Source organism: Lytechinus pictus, chromosome 14 (assembly GCF_037042905.1).
Source record: "Lytechinus pictus isolate F3 Inbred chromosome 14, Lp3.0, whole genome shotgun sequence".
NCBI lineage: Eukaryota > Metazoa > Echinodermata > Echinoidea > Temnopleuroida > Toxopneustidae > Lytechinus > Lytechinus pictus.
In genome coordinates, this window is record NC_087258.1 from 1312140 (window position 1) to 1332500 (window position 20361).

The following is a 20361-nucleotide window of genomic DNA, read 5'->3' on the forward strand; positions in this document are numbered from 1 at the left end:
TAAATCCCACTAAAACTTAATTTGATGTATTGATTCTTGTATTCAGAAGAGTTAGTGTGCAAAAAATACTAACAGTAGAGGGAAATACATGCATGTTAAATATTTTTTCAAAGAAATGGTATTGAGGGTCATGAATCAGATTCAATAATACCTTTCCAAAATACCAGGTCTGGGTATTTTGCCTCGTCTTGTCTGGTTTTCTTAGCTTCAATATCATCTCATCTTGTGATGCAAACTGTCCACTGATGATGTCAAGAACCAGACCATTACTGGTCAAGCTACCTCTCCTCTGACTAGGATCCCTGGGGGGAGTAAAGGCTTCGTTCTGAAGTAGACCAGTCGATGTCATCCTCCATAACTGACTCCTTTTACCAGGCTCCTATCATATTACCAGAGGAACGAAAAGTCAATGAACCATATTCTGATGATCTTTGTAGGTTTTTATGGTGGAGTTTATAACGTGGAGAAGGTTTACGGTTGAACACTATGTGTAATATGAAGAAGGGAAAGGAAATACAGGCAGAAAGATTGAAATGGAAAGACAAGGATGACAAGAGGAAATTAGAGGTATTCTTTTCTTAAAAGTGAGTAAAGTCCTGAAAAGGACTGTAAAACAGATGAGATGAGCTGAATATGGCTTGAGTAGCGATGGTTTGAGTAGTAGCAGAATGAAGTGAAGAGAGGTTACTCAACCTTTCGGGCAGGTTGACTGCCTGTCTTCAGGAGTGAAGGATGCTATATTCTGTAACTAATTGAATACGGAAGAAATCCAAAAAGAGGTTCAAAGAATATGGAGATAACAAGTTTTACAGTTCCAAGTTCACTCAAGCATGAGATGGACACACTATGTAATCTCTATGAAACTTCCACGCTGTCCAGGGAAAAAAAATTGTATCTCGTCTTTTATTCAAATTTACAAATTCAAATATTTACCACAGTATGAAGAAGAAAACCAACTCTCTGAGATAAGCTAGTTTTCTAATTTTTACTCTTTGAAGACCAAATTATTGTCTCTGCTATTTACAGAGAACATTCTCTGGTGACTTGTTGCTGGACACAAATTAAATCGTTCTCACCTTCTTCCTGAGGACAACAGGTGAGTCAGCATGAGGGACATCAAAGACAAGCTGAGCAGATGACCAGAAATTCTTATTAGATGAAGACTCTCCAAATGAACCTGTACTTGGTGCTCTGAAATAGAAAAATATCATCAATACTCGTTGGTACTCGTAGGATGTAATCCTCCGTTATATTCTTCCTATATTTTCAATATACACAATCCATGTACCTCTCTCAATGTAATTGATTCCAAAATTTCCTGCCAGGAGATAAAGATGAAACTTGAATTTGTCTAAAATTCATATATTTTCTAGTTTCAAAGAAAAATGTCTCAGCCTGTTGAACTTGATCTCATTATCTTATAAAATTCTAAATGATATATTTTTTAACTAGCTTTATTTTTACCCTTTGAATGAAGAGTCCATGTAAATGTAGATAAACGTTTTATGACAGAGATGGTTCCCATTTCTAGTTCGTGTATATTATAGATACCATTTTATCCTCCCTATACCATGATTCAATAACAATTACATGTACCCTCTTTTCTCACTCTCTATACAGGTATCATTACCCCTCCCCAATAAAAGCAATCCTATCATTTGACCTTTGAATGTAGAGTCCATAGCGATGAAGATGAAGTTCTCATAGTGGTTGGTTGTTTCCTTCTAATAGTTTGTCTTCATTGCAGACACTTCTTCCTAATACCCCTTCCAACATCACTAACCCACTCTCCCAGCCCCTTAATCATTACCCCTCCCCAGTACCAACATTCCTGATCATTTACCCTTTGAATGTGGAGTCCATAGAAATGTAGATGAAGTTCTCATAATACAGATGGTTTCCTTCCTCTAGTTTATCTAGGTTATACACACATCTTGGCCCTCCTTATGCACACTTCTCCTCTTTCCTTACCCCTATACCGGTATCATTACCCCTCCCAACTACCAACAATCCTTATCATTTACCCTTCGAATGTGGAGTCCATAGCAATGTAGATGAAGTTCTCATAATACAGGTGGTTCCCTTCTTCAAGCTTGTCTAGATTATAAACACTACTGGATCCTCCCTTCACCTCACACACCATATGAGGGTGAAGAATCGGCTCATCCCATGCATAGGGAACTGTCAACAGTAAAGAAGAATAAATTCTTGTTCATTGGTTGGTTTTGCTCATGAGGGAAATGGAATCGATTGTAATGTCACAGAGGCAGCATTGTCTTGGTTTTTCTTGGTTAAATATTTAAAATGATAACAATACATTTCAAATAGTGCTGAATACATCGGAATGACGCCTTTGAGCACTTGACAGATAAATTATTGCCCGTCATGGGATCCTGAGTTAAAAACACTGGGGCCGGGTTCGTAAAGAGTTCTTTTAATAACAAATGTACAATTTCTATGACAAGCGTACTAACAGCCAATCAAATGATTTCAGTAGCTTAAAACTGTTATTGCAAATTGTTCATCATAGCATGTTTTATGGGATTGGCCCCAGAACTAAAGGGACCAATGTCACAGAAGGATTTGGACTTGTTATTATTAGTTACTTCACATTTAATGTGCACCTTGGCCTTTACCAACTTTGTACACAAAATGCACATAGCAATTGTTGTTATACATCTATACAACATGCATGATATTTCATCAACATATAGCAAACTATACCAAGGGCAATGGGAGCAAATCTAACCAATCAGGATCCTTCTATCTATTGGCTGAACTCATATAATAGAATAGAAGACTCACCTGACATCTTAGGTCTCAGCATGGTCCGAAGGGTTGGATCTGTCACTCCCCGTTGGTAGTAGATAATGTCAACCTGATAACGAAAACAAGTTAACAAAATCGTTATTTGAACAATATAAAAAAAATTTGTGTGTGGAACCATTTGCATGTGCATATAATGCTTTCCTGACATTTCTCCTGTGACAATTGCTCCTAACAAAAGACAACCTACACATTAAGCCAAATATAAACCTAATCTTCAAACCTACATAACTTTAACATTAGTCCTAAACCTCATTTCATTCTGAACCAATATCCTGTCACAATCCTAACCTTCACATTATACAGAGGTGTTTAAAAGTTAGTGAACTCCACCAGAAAATGACCATATTTAAAGTGTCCAAATTCTGCCATGTTTTAGATATCTATTTGTGAAGTCAGATGATAAAATATCACATTCAATGAAGTTTGTTTCTCTGGGCTCGCCGGACATTGTAGTGGTGTTTTCTATATTCAACACTCAGCATGAAGGAGTGCATTTTTTTTGTGGGGTTCACTAACTTCTGAGTACAATTGTACATGTTTATTCAGATAAATTAGCAGACGAGCGATGGTCGATTGGAGGAAATGTCTTGTTACTCATATAAGTTGTGAAATAAGGAGACACAATTAAAATGTCGTAACTTTTTTATTTACAGCGGTTTACTGTTTCATAAAGACTTGTTGAAATAACGAACACCCAATTTCTATAAGAAATGTATCATCAACCAATCATATTGAAGGATTTCAGTAGCTTTAAACTGTTGATTGTAAATTTTTCATCATAACAAGTTTTATGAAATGGGCCTCAGATCTAAGATTAAATTTTCAGTATTATGCCTGGGGGGTGTTTCACAAAGATTTAAGGATGACTTAGAGTCGCACTAAATGCCTAGTTGCGTGCGGTATAAAAGACATCGCCTCGCCGCATTGGTCAGATCACGGCAAGTGGACGCGCACTACTGCATATTGATCAATAAGATTGCGCCTTGCATTTAAGTGCGCCCTACTGAAATCTTTGTAAAACACCCTCCTGTTTAATAACTCTACATTGTATTTCATTAATACCAGCATGTTTCTCTGGTGGACCTTTATCTTCAAGGTAGCTTACCTTTATCTTCAAGGTAGCTTACCTGTGACATGTTATCTATCCTGTATGGTGGTGGTAGGTCTGTAGTGTCTGTGAAGATGACATAGAATGTAGCTCCTCTTAGACGTATCTCAACATGGATGATGTTAGTCTGGTTGTTTTGACTCCTAAGAACAAAGGATGCATGTAGTAGGGTGATTCAACATGAGAAGAATGATCAATTTACTGCAGAATTATCACTTTGCTTCTTCTGAATCTCAAAATAATTTTTTTAAATTAAGTTCAACAAAAAAGAAACTGGTTAAACATATTCAGTATTGGAAAATGCATGCTTGACTTCATAATGCAACTTTGATTCATGAAAGTTGCTTCATTTTCTGGTTATTTTCTTACCAAACTAGAAAATTGTTAAAACGAATTAGTTCAGCTGATCAAAAATAGTTTTTTTTCCATCGTATTAAATTGGAATTCAAATTCATTTTGAACTTAATTCGAATTGAATTCAATTTGGATTCGAATTGAATTTGAATCGAAAATGAATTTTGAATTCAATTTGAAATGAATTTAAACTGAATTTGAATTGAGTTTGAATTGATTTTGAATTGAATATGAATTGAAAATGAATTGAATTTGAAATGAATTTGAACTGAATTTGAATTGCATTTGAAATTTGAATTGAATTTGAATTTTACCTCATATTGATGTTCAGAGACCCTGGCTGGTCTATACGTATTCCACCCGACCATCGGCAGCCCTCAAGGTCATGCATACGAATGCACAGTAACTTGTCAAGGTCATCACGAGGCCAGTGAAATATAACCTTTGACCCTGGGGTTATGGCAAGGTGATTCTTGGGATTCTTAGGTCCCTGTAGAACGAAAATCACATTAGATATATTTCATTACAAAGAAAATAAAAGAAAGGAGGTAAACTTTACATCAGGGTTCCCAGCTTTTCAAGAAAACAAAATTTTCTGATTTTTCCCTGATGAAGTTAAAAAATTCCCTGATAATTATTTAAACCCATTCCCAGTTTCGCATGTTTTCTCTAAGTTGTTGCAGTGAATTACATGTATTTTCAGAATAAAAACAATAATGTAAAACTCATTAGTATCACCATAACCAGTCATTCAGTGGATGTTGTTTTTATATGCAACAAAATATAACAGAGTCTGACTGACTACCATGCTTTCGACCTTTTGGCCGATCAAAATTCCCAAATTTGTCCCTCCTTTGAGGCATTTTCCCCTGAATTGAGGTATTTTTAAAATCAAATTCCCTGATTTTTTTCTGACTGGAAAAAAGTAAAATAATTTTCCCTGATTTTCCTGATGGGCTGGGAACCCTGTATATGGAGCATTGTGGTCTGATAGTTCTAACTCTTACCTTTGAAGCAAAGGTTTGTGCGTTCAATTCCCAGCCATTGTGTAATTTTCTTCATAACTAAACCAAGGTGGAACAGCCTTCTTGAAGACATTAAATCATGTTTAACTTCCGAAACTTTCAAGAAACACCTAAAACATTTCTGTTCAATATTTCTCCAATAGTTCTTGAAAAGTGCCTTGAGCATTCTAAAGAGTGGATTTGGCGCGGAACAAGTCCAACTTACTATTATTTTAATTATTATTACTACAAACAGCTTTATGCAACACCACCCGACTGTATACTACTTACCAGGCCTGTAGTGAGATGTCTTTGGGCGAAGGCAAGGTGATGGGAGGATTGATTCTCAAGCTGAAACCGAGGTACAAAGGTCACAATCTTGGTTTCAAGGTAGCGTCCTTTACCAGGCCGAACATCGATACCTATGTTGTACACTCTGTAATGTATAACAAAATGCATTTGAAAATAGAGAGCCTGAAAATATCAACTCCTTTACTTGTCATAAAGTCAGAGAAGGTTCTATTTTGCGCGCAAGTGTTGCAGCGGGAATCTTGCAAGCGGTCTTTCTTTACAAATCATCCCACTTCATCATTATACAAATAATGAACGATGTGCGAGAAGAGCCAATGGATATACAATGTACCACACTGAGGTCCGCAGGACCGAGTGCAGTATATCCATTTGGCGAGTAGAGCACAGATTTTATTATTTTGGTCCTCTACATGTATGCACAAGAATGCGTGCATTGTTTGTTTTATACAAGCCCCCTCCCCCATGTTACTGAGTTGCCTCGAATGCTATATTTGAACTAAATTGTAGATAATTCTAAATAATTTAAGACCTCGCACTATAGTGCATTTTGGATGCCATAGTGCAATTCGCTGAATATCACGTGATCAGATTTGTACCAATCAGATTACAGAACATTCTTGGGAGTTGTATTATTAAAAAACAATGTTCGTGCTAAAAGATGCAGCACAGAATTTTGACAAGGTACCTCGGTTAGACCACTCTATGCATGACTGTTGACCACACTACCCTGAAACCAAGATATCCAATACTGTCTGTTTTAACAGAATGGGTGTGGTTTCTCTTAAATCCAAATCAAACTTTAAAATTGTTCAAAATCCTACTCATATCCTTCTGGAGACTCTACATTATTTACACTGTACAATTTGTACATTTTTATGGCTGAATAATGATAATAAATTTTTAGCACCCAAGAAATAGTAGTGATGCAAGTTATACATGTGTACATGTACATGACTAAAGAACAGGCCATGAAAAACTGTAAACATGGCTGTAATTACAGAGCAACACCTCATGAGGCCTGTTGGAAACATGTGAGTTTTTAACTTTTCATATGGTAAGTGCCTACAAAAAATACTCCTTCAGATGCCTTACATTACATCTAGTCCACAAATGTAGACCCACATCTGCAGTGTGTGTACCTCAGCTGATTCAATGAGTCTGCATAGCAGACTAGGTCTACTGAGGCTGCAGATGTCGCTTCGCTCGCCCTTTCAGGCTGGTTTGCTTCGCAAACCAGCAGATACCACCTCACGAGCCATTCAGAGTCTGCATAGCAGACTACATGTACATTACATCTGTAATACATATACAGGGTGTATGTCAACCAAAAAAAAACTCAGCTGAAACACTAATTTTAAAAATAATGATCATCTTACATGTGAGGCCTGCCTCCATCTTGAAAGATCCTTAGAGATCGTACTCCTGTACCGCCCTCTAGTGACATACGATGACACCAGTTAGGTCTGCCTTCTAGTCCTATGATACTCTGACCAAGACGCATCACACACCTGATAGTATTAAACACATACGCCATTGAGGCTTAATTGAGGAGAGGAACAAGGTTTTATGGGAGTCTACAAGAATCTTGATATTAATTACAGTTTAGTACCTGGTTTTAGAGTTAATCATAAATCTCATAATGAACTATTTCAGTCTTGCTTCTAGTAGAATAGTATCATTTCCTAGATGTATTACACACATGATGATATTGAATGCACAGAGACATGAACAATATCTTACGGGGTGCTACGATATTCTAATCAATTATGGCATTTTGTTCATTTTCTTTTATGTCTTGTTTTCAAGTCTTGTTATTCACCAGTTCAGTCTGTCTTTTAGTAAAATACTAAATTTGAGTTCCAAGAAATCCTGAATGCTTGCTGAAAAGCAACTAAAGGACTAACAGTTTAAAATCATCTCAGAGAGAACTCGTAACGAAGATGAATACCTTACCAAATTTTACCAATGCACTGATCAGGTTTTGAACCCGGGTCCACCACATTGTAAGACCACAACTTTACTCAATCCATTGAGCATTGTAATATGCCACAAACATAACTTAATCAATTCAAGATCCCATTAAGTTACTAGCATCCTTTTTAAGAAATAAAAATATCAGACTCACATGTTATCCATTTTTCCAGGTTCCTTGTATGAGAACATAAGAGGGGCCACACTCCTAGCTCTCTCATGCTCATCGTACTGACCCGCTGCGTCAAAGTCTGCTCCCTCCTCACGGAATACAAGAGGCAAACCAGATTTATTGATCAGCCAGTAGGATGCTGAGACATACACCTGCAAAAATTGATAATAATTGTACTAGCAGTTGTAGTATAGTAGTAGCAGTAGTAGTAGTAGTAGTAGTGGTAGTAGTGGTAGTGGTAGTAGTAGTAGTAGTAGTAGAAGTAGTTGTTGTAGCAGTGGTGGTGGTGGTGATGATGATAATGAAGATGATGATGATGATGATAATGATGATGATGATGAAAATGATTAAAATGATGATGATGGTGATGGTGATCATCATCATCAAAGTATTTATTTAAAAAAATCATTGTAGCAGTCAGTAGACATTGGTACATTTGAGAACCACATCAAAACATTCATCAATAACATCATCATCATCATACATGTACCATTTATACCTCCACTATGATAATCTAACTTCAAGCTGTAAGCTTCTCCTTTTGGTGTGTGAATTGTTAAGCTCTATATAGACACATATCCATTACTGCCTTCCTAATCACAATCAGCATGACATACATGTAAATCAATAAATTCTTACCACCAACATTGCTTTTACTACCACATCTGTTAACATTACCCCCACCATCATTCTGGCTGCAAAAAAACTGCTACAACTCACCTCCATTTCTACTTCTTCCACCATTATCAAAACAGCCACCATTACCATCACCCCCACCACTACCAACACCGCCACCATTACCAACACTGCCACCACTACCACCACCACCACTGCCACCATTACCAACACCACCACCATTACCAACACTGTCACCATTACCAACACCACCACCATTACCAACACCGTCACCATTACCAACACCACCACCATTACCAACACCGTCACTATTACCAACACCGCCACCATTACCAACATCGGCACCATTACCAACACCACCACCATTACCAACATCGCCACCACTACCAACATCACCACCACTACCAACATCGCCACTACTACCAACATCGCCACTACTACCAACATCACCACCACTACCAACACCGCCACCATTACCAACACTGCCACCACTACCACCACCACCACTGCCACCATTACCAACACCACCACCATTACCAACACTGTCACCATTACCAACACCACCACCATTACCAACACCGTCACCATTACCAACACCACCACCATTACCAACACCGTCACTATTACCAACACCGCCACCATTACCAACATCGGCACCATTACCAACATCGGCACCATTACCAACACCACCACCATTACCAACATCGCCACCACTACCAACACCACCACCATTACCAACACCGTCACTATTACCAACACCGCCACCATTACCAACACCACCACCATTACCAACACCGTCACCATTACCAACACCACCACCATTACCAACACCGTCACTATTACCAACACCGCCACCATTACCAACATCGGCACCATTACCAACACCACCACCATTACCAACATCGCCACCACTACCAACATCACCACCATTACCAACACCACCACCATTACCAACATCGCCACCACTACCAACACCACCACCATTACCAACATCGCCACCACTACCAACATCGCCACCACTACCAACATCACCACCACTACCAACATCGCCACTACTACCAACATCGGCACCACTACCAACATCGGCACCACTACCAACATCGCCACCACTACCAACACCGCCACCATTATCAACACCACCACCACTACCATCACCGCTACCCTCACCGCTACCATCATCATCATCTCCACCCTCACTGTTACCACCAATACCAACATCATTTCTACTACCACTGATTCCAACACCACCACCACTACCACAACCACCACTTCCACCATCCATACATTAACCTTGAGTGCTCTGCCAGCAACACACCCAACCCTAACAGCAATCTGTAAGCTCCACCTCATAGGAGATGAATCTCTGAGCTCTACATGTATATACCATCGTTTCCAATACCACCACAACCACCACCACTACCACAACTGACATCATCATCATCTTGTTTGTACCTTGAGCGATCTACCAGCGACACACTCCACCCTGACTACGAGCTGTTAGCTCCCCCTCTTAGGGTGTGAATCGCTGAGCTGTATATACCATCGTTTCCAACACCACCACTACACTACAATTGACACCACTTTTGCCTTATACATGTATTTACATGTACCTTGAGTGCTCTACCAGCAACACACTCCACCCTGACAGCGAGCTGTAAGCTTCTCCTCTTCGGGTGTGAATCTCTGAGCTCTATATAAGCACACCCATCACTGTTATGCTTGGCTGGTATGGTGAGGGGTTGGGTGCATTCCCTGAAAGACTCTGTGAAGAACTTGATGTCTTGTGCATGGTCAAGGTCAGCCTGATATAGCATTGAAAACAAAACAAAAAACATTAGGGTAGCCGATAACTGATTGAATGTTAAAATAATATCATCAACTTGTAGGAGAGCATAAATACACTACACATGATCTCATTAATGATCTAATTTCAACAAAACACATTTGAAGTTAATCCCTCAAAAGTTTATTCAATTATTTTGACATTGTGACTGAGTGATACACACCCCAAGATTGAAGTTGATCCCTCACAAATTTTCCTTTAGTTATTGTGATAAATTAATATTTCAACATGCAAATGATCTCTGTACCCAAAAACAATTAGGATAATTGTCTATCCTATATGAGAAAGGATAAAGTAGAATCTCCTGATGGTTTAAGAGTTAGGCCAAAAATTACAACTGGACATTGAAATGGAAGTGACTCTAGTTGCCACCTGTGGTGGGTGGAGCCATTAAAAAATTGTAAACCAAAATAAAATACTGCAAAGAAATTATTTCAAATACTTACTGTATAGATAGGTTCATCCATTCCAGGTCGGATACATCCCTGAACCTTGGATCTGACCACTAAGAAGTTAAGTTCCATTGGTAGTAGATTGGTCAGTACCATCGGAGGTAAGATGGTCAAGGTATGACCGGGCTGAGCTGCTAGAGTCTCTGTCTTCTTGGTCTGGGATCGTCGGCCGAGGGCGCCCTTTGATGGGAAAGCTTCATGCTTCACGAACAGACAGAACCTAACGGATATAGAATATAGGTTTAGAATGATTTTATGATCATCATAATCATTGTCGAAATTAGTTATCTAAAATACATTTTAAGCATGAAAAAGTAAAGGCATTGGAAGTGCACTATTCATTTTACATGTAAGTATTTTTAGTTTGCATATGACAAATGCCATAAAATAATCAACCTTTCGTATTTCCAAACTTTTTTTTTCTGCAGATGAGATAGAAGAGTTTCTTTGAGCCACTTTTTCAGGACTTTTTCAGGAAATATCACCAAGACTGCACAGTTTGCACATCTCTTGCTTGGGTGAACCCCAAACTCCAAACCTTTGTTTTCTCTCTTCTTCAGCATTAAATCAAGTACTTGAGTGGGTTATTATTCATCAATATTGAGAATTTGTTTATCATTCTAAAGATTAGGGTATGCTTTTTCAATCTAAAGATGAATCTCAAAATTCATCTTGGGTGATTAATTGTTGGTCTTGGGATGGCAGTTCACATGATGCATGAATAGGATACGAGCAGAGGTACAGCTACATGTCCATTTTCATATCAGGGGCCCGTTTCATAAGACATGTTATGATAACAAATTTTAAATAACAGTTATAAGCTACTGAAAGTGTTCAATTTGATTGGCTGATAGTACACTGCTTGTAGAAATTGTGCATTCTCTATTATATCAAGTCTTAATGAAACAGCCCCTAGAATTTGAAGGGAATAGGAGGGTGTGAATGCAAGCAAACAAAATTCATTCTGTTTTCATTCTCTTTACTTTCTGATGTACATGTATCTGCTCTTAGGATAAGTGTGATGACAGTGATGTTGGATTGAAGAAAGAGCAAGATGATCAGCATTTAGTAGCAACCTGTCAGGAAATGTCAAATGTTTATTCTGTTTACAAAAAGTATATCATCTCGAGTGGGGCATCATGATACTGCATATTACGGTCTTGGATTATCATTGTGGAAAGCATATGGTGATATATCATATCTGGCAACTTTCTGGTAAGAATGGGGAGACAATGACACACCAAAGGAGGCAAGAATACACATAAGAATTACTGGCAGTCTTTTGGTTGGAATACATGATTCCATTCTATTTGGTTGCGAACAACTGTTAATGATAAAGTCCGCAGTTCGTATCAAATACACCATGAAAAGTGACGCTTAATCATCTTTCTCATAAACATTTATTTCCTCACCTGAAGATACCGGAATCCCCGCTGTCTGTCCTGCACTCCATGGGGAAGCTCTTGGAGTCGCCAGGATACTGGACCTGTCGCCATAGTAACGGTTTATCACAGTACGAGACGGCCCATCCCTTTGGTCTGAGATAGATATCCCAGGATACGCAGGGTAATGGGATGGCTACTAGCTGGTTAGGCTCAAGGGGCTTCAGATATTGGGGATCTACAAAGGAAAAGAAATAGAAATATTGAGATGATTCACAGTTTGACCAATAGTTATTTTCAGACAATTCAGGTAGGTCCCATGGAACTTCCTGAGGGCAAGGATTAGAGATGTTGAGATTCAAGATTCAAGAATCAAAGGCATATATTGTATTCAGAATGTACATGGTATTTTGGTCAAGGTCTAAGTCTGGTTGGGAATCAAAATATTGATAGATTTACGGTTTGACCAATATCAATTTTCAGACAATTTTGCAGTACACTGTAGGTCCAGTAGAATTTTCAAAATGCAAGGGATATTCAAGATTCTAAGAATTCAAAATTAAAGATATTGATTGTCTAATAAAAACATGGAAATTATGATCAGACCGTGACTACTAACTTTTCACCAGTATGAGACTGGATTCTTTGTGATAAATGCTATATAAATATTAATTATCAATCACTCAGACTGACAACCAATAATGCCGATTAGAATGTGGTTTGACTAGTTTGAGTTCAAAAGAAACAATAAGACAACTATGCAAGTACTTACTATTGGTAGAAGATTGTGGATTGACTAGTTTCAGTTCAAGGGGTACACTGAGACGACTAACAACCATCAATGCAGATCGGACTGTGATTAGTTTACGTGCACCGCCCTCTAAGCTCACATGAAAAACAACCCTGGCTGGTTGCTGGTCCGAGAACTGAACACAAATCAGAATAGATGGTATTGAATATTCAACATTATGCTGATAATCAACTGGTGAAAAGCAAAAAAAATGATAAATTACTGATTTTCCTATCAAGCAGTTAAAGTTAAGTTGTGTCTTCTGCTTATACCTCAGTCACATTTGCTCTACTACAGCCGTTCGGCGAATCGAAAAACAGCGGTTTTACCATTTTTTGTAATAGCTAAATATAGGTGGTTAGAATAATAATGAATTGAACAGTTTTTACTCCAGAGTCACAATCAACATCATGATGATTTTTCTGGAGTATTAGTGTAAAAATAAAACTGAGATGCATTGGGCACTATCCATTTTTTTTATAAAGAGTCACAACACATATTAACATTTTCTGAATTATGTGTAAAATGAAAGCGTATTGGACTCTAAATTGAAAATGTAAATGAGTACTTACGATGATGGAGAGTTGGTTATGATGTGGCTTGGCATGTCTGAAGAATACTCCAACCTTATCCACAGATACCGGTGTTAGCTGTTCCCAACCATCCACCTTCACTACCAACTGGTGAACTCTCAATTCATGGGTGTTCTATAAGAATAAAATATAGAGAGAGCTTATACGAAAATCCTTTGAATTTCTTGCCTTTCTCCCCTCTCTCTCCCTTTTTTTCTGACCCTTTCTCTGTCTCTCTAATAGCCTCTTAAACAACTGCAAATCATATGTAGATTGAGCTAAAATAAATTGAAAAATGTGACAAATGTTTGCATCCCTAATGTCCCCAATTACTGGCAAATTGTCACACAGACACAAATGTCCACAGTTGCATGTTGTATATAGGAGTGTGTGTTCCTACTATCCTGCGTTATTAAAGTGTGTGGATACTTTGACAGCCAATGGCTGGCACAATAAACCATGTAGGTATATGGATGTGGATGTATCTGTCTGTCTTTCTCTCTTAACTCTTTCCTCTCCTTTTGAACTTTTTGAATGTCATAAGGGTATTTTAGAAACAAAGGGAATTTTTGCAGAACAAACTACATGTAATAGCGCCATCTCGAGTCCTCAACTACTCATCCTGGGCACATTTCCTGGCCCATAATGCTAGTGTAGTCTAGTAATATAGTCCCACTTGAATGATAACATGCTAATTAACTACTCAATACATTTATTACGCAATAATTATGTTACCAAGTAGCAAAACAATTACTCTTCCTCTCAAACATTTTAGTTTCTCTATACAAATGCAATTATAGGTCAATTTATTCTCTGTAGTATTAGTAGATATTTGAAAACGTAATATTTTAAGACTACATGTATGTATTCATAACACACAGTCAATGAGAGACCACAAACAGTTCACTCCCCCTTTAAGAGTAGTAGGGTGGCACTGAAATTGATTTCCATGACTTACCCTATGCCTTGCTTTTCCCTTTTCTTCAAACATAAATGGTATCTCCTGACCTGACTGGACATCCTTCCATGTGCTGAAGGTCCTTTCTGTATTCAGCTTCTCTTCGGGTGATGATACAACCCTGTCAAAACACATCAGCATTTCATGAAAGGTTTATCTGACAAGTCATGTTTTATCCAACAGTTACCATAGTAACAGTGCTTCTCAGCCAAACAGAATCAGGGAAAGATGTTAGATCTTACCACTTGTCGGACAAAAATGTTCATGAAACTTGTACATGTCCCATGTCCTATGTACATGTATGAGACCTTCCTGAAATGACTTCTCTCTGATTTCTAGTTTATAAGAATACTTGTCAACCGGTTTGTTGGTTCAGTTGGTAGAGCGTCTGCCTTACAACCGGGAGGCCGGGACTGATCAAAAAAGACGTTTAAAAAATGGGAGTAGCTGCTTCCCAGTTTAAGGGATAGAGCAACATCTATCTGGCACTACACAGTGGCTGCCGGGCCCACAATCAATTGGGCAAAATCAATTTTCAGAGTACATGTATTTTTATTTCAGATTTCTACTTTGAACAATACAATATGGATTTACGAAATTTAAGATTAAAGGAAAGATGACTTGAGCAGTTCATGAAGTGAAAAAAAATGGAGAAAAGTATGGGTCAGATGTACTATTAGAAAGGATTATTATTTTGAGGAATTTCCAAGCAGAGTAAATTCCAAATCAAGTTACCGACTTACTTATTAGGAGTAGTTGTGACGGTTGCAAATGAGAGTTTACAACCTGACTCGTTCTTGATCGCAAAGGGAACAAATGGTGATCTTGTCCTTCCACTTCCAGTAGCTCTAGATTGAGATGAAATATATGGTGTAGTAATTACATTATTTTATTAGTATAGTCATTGCAAAAGCTAAATTGGTAATGATTTTTTTAAATATCCCCTTTCCCCTTCCCTCCTCCTCTTTCTTTCCTTATTACTCTCCCTCCACCTTAACCTCCTTCCATTCCTCCTCATCCTCCTCCTCCTTCTTCTTCTTCTCCTTCTTCTTCTCCTTCTCATCATTCTCCTTTTTCTTCTCCTCCTTCTACTCCTCCTCTTTCTTCTTCTCCTCTTCCCCCTCCTCCTCTTCCTCTTCCACTTCCTCCTATTCCTCCGTTCCCTCTCTCTCCATGTTTCTCTTCCTATTCTTCCTTCTCCTCTTTCCTCCTATTTCTCTTCCCACTACATGTCTCCCCCAACCAGTTTTCAGTATGATCGCAAAACTAATCGCACCACAATTTACATACCCTCCTTTGCTGTAGTAGTCTTCTGTCCAGCTCTTCTTGGTATTGCTATAGAGATCAATGAGTGCACTCGTCACATTTAGATCCAGCCTGTCATTAACTGTACATAATAAGAACATAAAATATGTTAGTGACTCAATGATATGACATTTGCTTCGGCGACAAAAGCTCCGAGCTTTGATTCGTCTAAGATGTAGGCCGAGGGTTACAGTTAGGTTTAGGGTTAGATATAGTGATAATATATTTTCTCTTTTTCAAACTCTTTAAACTTGTTTTTTTTATAATATAATAATATATATATTTCAATATAAGTATTTAATAATAAAATTGTCAATGTAATCTTGATTAACTTTGCTCTATTTGTTCAAACAGTATTATTTTACAGCTTGGAGTACCCCTCTATGGAGCAATGCTAAGCTATTGAGGGACTTACCTTTCATTTGAATAAAAAGCTTTTCTCCATACATCTGGCTTGCAGCTTGCTGGATCCATTCAACATTGCACCTACACAAAGAATGACGAGAAAGTAGGCATAAAGTGATTGATTGCATCAGGATAAAGCAAATGGAAATACATATAATACAGACCTCAAAAGTGCAAGTTTCCATTATATACATGTACACCCAGATGTATGCAGCATATAGTTTGGTAAACACATGCTAAATACTGCGAACAGGTTTAATCAGCAAATTTATATTGATGCGTGGTTTGTTCAATCAGATTACGATTAGATCCTCATGACTTTGCACTTTTTTTGTAACTCGATTTCTTGCGCCTGTTCTTGAAATTCTTGAATTCTTTGTATTTTTCAGAATTCTGTGAATTTTGTCACATTGTAAAACACTCTCTGGGAACTTACTTCCAAGGTTCTAAGCAAGGTTCCCATCCTGATAGACTCCTATGATAATAATCAGCTGAGAGTACGCAGGATGCCTGGCCTTGGGCGCTGGGGAGAAGCTTCTGGAAGAAGTTGAGATTCTGACAAGAGATCTCTATCAGAGGGATATCAATGTTACCGCAGTCGTCAATGAGAGTAATGGCCAGGGAACCAGCTCGTACCTTGAAGAAAGAATGAAAAGAACAAGCAACCTTTATACTCTCTAACTAGGTTTCAAATGGGCACCCCGTATTATGCAAAAGCCTACAATGTATGTTGTATGCCGAGCAATATACTCTAGTTTAAAAACTCTTGTTAGAATGTACATGCAGACCTTAAATTTTTATATATTTAGGGCAAGGCCCATTTTCTTTGGGGCACATTATTATAATAATACAACACAAATTAAAACATTAAAAAGGGCACAATGGGGGGGGGGGCCATGAGGCCAATCATCAGGGCATCCACTGCAATATAACCTTCGACAGCCTGAGATTGATTTAAGTCTTGGATTACGTCAAGCCCTGGACATTCTCTGAAAATGATATTTGATGGAGATGGGTTTTAATAAGACAAAAATAGAAATAAAATGACATGAGCTGACCAAACATACCTCAATCCCTGCAATCTCCATCTTAGCACTGTTCCCTTCTTCATGATGCGCATCCCTTGGACTATGAGCAGGACTTGATGAAGGAATCGGCTTGGCATTCTCTAGAAGCCATCCTGCAGCAAGGTCTAATCTGTAATTACTCTTCTCAAGGGCCTTCCGACAGTCTTTAGAATGGAAACCAAGCTCCTTCAACTTTGAAACTACACACACAAAAATGCAATCCCAACTTATTCAACTTGGGAAACTAGAAATAATAATAAACAATAATAATGCAGCCTTATAGAGTAAAGTATCCACTCTGCACAGTGTTCAAGATGCTAATTGCCATTTTTACACTGCCACACACCCCGCGCAAAAGCAGAATAAATATTCCCGTTAGATGACAATTTACTCCAATTAGGTTGAGTAGAGCACACTGTGGAAAGAAAAAGATAGTCATCAAATAAAGCAAACAAAACTTAATACAAGCCCAAAAAGAGACAGTTGGAAAACATTCATTAAGTGCATATATCTAAAAAAAAAATATCAAGAACACTGAGTGATATTCATGTTCAGGTAAAAGAAGTTGAAACTGCATTTAAAACATATTTTGTCTCATAATCTTAGACAATGATTGCATCCTTTCTACTGGAGAAGGATTTGCGAATAAAAGTTTACAACCTTACTCGTTCTTGATTCCAAAGGGTACAACTCACTTTGTCTCTTAACCTTAGACTTTGATTGCGTCTTTTCTTCTGCCTCATTCCTCTTGTTATCTACAGCTTCAACCTCTTCCTCCTCTTCCTCTGAGTGTTGTTTCTTGATCATCTGAGATGGTAGTGAATTCATGATGCTGAGGAACAGCTGAGCATCGTGGTAGGACACTCGGATGTTCAAAGCTTGTATGTGAACCTGAAACAAACCAATACAACATGTAAATGAAGGATTAATTCCCCATATTCTAGGTGACAAACATTCAAAGGCAGCAAGATTTCATTTAATCTATCAATACAGGTAGATCTAATTATTGCAGTATTTTTTTTTAAACATGTGAACATGTTGGTATCCATTGTGCATATAGCAATTTTCATTTATTTGATGCAAGATGAAAGAGCGACGTAGATCAAGTGCCTTGCTCAAGGGCCATGCCGAGAATCAAACCCCTGGCTTCAATAGCGTAGTCATGTGCCTTAGCCTTCTCTGCCACGGCACCTCAAATTTAATGCAATATATTCAATGAGTCAACATACACAACCCAATCATACCAAATGAAAATTGTAGAATAGAGGCGGTTAGTTGGATACAAATGCATAAATACAGAATGAAGTTCTGAACATGTTAATCAGCTCACCTCCAGTATAGCGTGTGCATCCATGATGTCAAGAAGTCCTCCAAGCTGCTGTCCGCTATGAACATGAGATGACGTTCCTTTCAACTCAACGTTGATGGTGCTAGGATCAACGATGGAGAGAGCAGTGTCCTCCTCACTGCTCATACGGCAGGAGAATATCTCTAATCCCTCTAGTCCGCATGAAAAGGGGTTCTCCTTTGAGACGGGCTTGTGGGTCAGTACGGCACAGGTAGACTGTCATAAGAATGGGAGAATAATTGTGACAATAAATCTTAACACATGAAGGTTTAACTAAACATATTAAGTATCTGTGCTCTTCAGCTAGGCATATGATAGACAAATACATGTAGGTATGATCAGTTCAATACGCAGGGCCTTTCCTATGGAATAAACTTCCAAAAGACATGCACAATATTTCTTTCACTAAAAACATGGATATCAACGCAAACTTAACAAGTAAGTGTGGTTTGTCCCCCTTTTTAATAGGTTCTATAATTTTCTTTTCTGCACCATGAGCATCTTCTGATGATGAATACCATGACCAGTGCATACCAAATTAATATAAATGTATCATTAATATCTTCACATTTCATCACAGACTATCTACCTCAATATATATCTATAATATACAAAACTACAGAGGATGCAGGACAGCTCCTGTGAGAGATGCATTATTGTCATGACACTGGATGTAGAGTATACCGTGAACATGGATACTACTTACTTTAAGTATTACAGCATTAGAATCACTGGATGATGTGTCTTCCAAGATCACAAACTCTGTCTCAGTCACATTCACCTTGAAGTCTGAGTTTTTCTCAACCTGTAAATATAAGGAAATGCCCATTAACTCTTAAATCTATTGTTATATAAAAGTAGAATTGTTAGAGCAATTACATTAATTTATTTAGTTATTTCCTCTTTAAGGATATTCATAGCATATAATGATTAAGAATATTCAAGAATGTCTCAGAAAAGCTTTGTTAGGCATGCCTATTTATTGAAATAGAGCAATTTTTGTTATTTCTGGAATGTGCGAAGAGAGACAATATAAACTCCTGAACAAAAGAGCCTGCCAGCAGTGGAAAATCACAATAGGATTAGCTATGTTGTTTACATTGTTAATTTCACTGAGGTTATTCAAGAGTCTTCTAGAATTGAACTGCTCTAGAAAGAAGGAGAATGTTCTTTTTAAAGACAATACTAGAAGCTTTTAGAATAGTGGAAATTTATATATATATAAGCTAGCAGTTTCTTCATCATATCAGATCAGAACTCAGAGTTTCACACCAGACTTTATGTCAGAGCATAGTTTATTTCCAACTGGAATACAACATTTATCTTCTGTGGAATTATTTGCACGCCATCAATGAAGTGTTTGCAGTTACTTTGAGGAATTCTCAGTTCTCATCAAGATCATCAACCTGTTTTAATGAATGCTTTACGACCCATGGATTACTGAAATTGACCGTTTGTCATCATCAATATCGTCTTCACAGACATTTCAACTTGTTACAGAGACTCTTTTGTCATCATCAACATCGTCTTCACAGACATTTCAACTTGTTACAGAGACTCTTTTGTCATCATCAACATCGTCTTCACAGACATTTCAACTTGTTACAGAGACTCTTATTATTCATCGTGTTTCAACATCAATTTCATCACCGCCATCATTGTAAACTTTAATTTAAGGAATCTTCGCTAACCAACTTGGATTTTTATCTGGATTTAATACAGGACTATCATAACTTTGGATTACACATCTAACTCTTCAACACATGTAAGATGTTTGGTTTTTTTTTTTTTAGTGTATGATTGATCTATTTCCTGTAATTAAAGGAAATCAAATATAAAACTAAACTTTTATT

General features: G+C 37.8%; 1 protein-coding gene across 2 annotated transcripts in view; it reads right to left on the reverse strand.

The window, feature by feature from the left end:
• The window catches only part of LOC129276799 (intermembrane lipid transfer protein VPS13D-like), an 83396-nt gene that overhangs the window by 17250 nt on the left and 45785 nt on the right, over positions 1–20361 (reverse strand). For both annotated transcript variants that reach the window (XM_064109797.1, XM_064109798.1), the window contains exons 36-58: positions 19215–19313; positions 18491–18724; positions 17856–18051; positions 17161–17360; positions 16530–16729; positions 16104–16174; positions 15674–15770; positions 15127–15231; positions 14384–14504; positions 13426–13560; positions 12836–12989; positions 12094–12301; positions 10676–10901; positions 9997–10188; positions 7733–7902; positions 6984–7115; positions 5587–5731; positions 4606–4781; positions 3957–4080; positions 2806–2878; positions 2025–2181; positions 1077–1191; positions 152–379 (exon numbers count right to left, since the gene is read on the reverse strand). In XM_064109797.1, the coding sequence (XP_063965867.1) occupies positions 152–379; positions 1077–1191; positions 2025–2181; positions 2806–2878; positions 3957–4080; positions 4606–4781; positions 5587–5731; positions 6984–7115; positions 7733–7902; positions 9997–10188; positions 10676–10901; positions 12094–12301; positions 12836–12989; positions 13426–13560; positions 14384–14504; positions 15127–15231; positions 15674–15770; positions 16104–16174; positions 16530–16729; positions 17161–17360; positions 17856–18051; positions 18491–18724; positions 19215–19313 (3558 nt within the window). The remainder of the gene's footprint in view (positions 1–151; positions 380–1076; positions 1192–2024; positions 2182–2805; positions 2879–3956; positions 4081–4605; positions 4782–5586; positions 5732–6983; positions 7116–7732; positions 7903–9996; positions 10189–10675; positions 10902–12093; positions 12302–12835; positions 12990–13425; positions 13561–14383; positions 14505–15126; positions 15232–15673; positions 15771–16103; positions 16175–16529; positions 16730–17160; positions 17361–17855; positions 18052–18490; positions 18725–19214; positions 19314–20361) is intronic.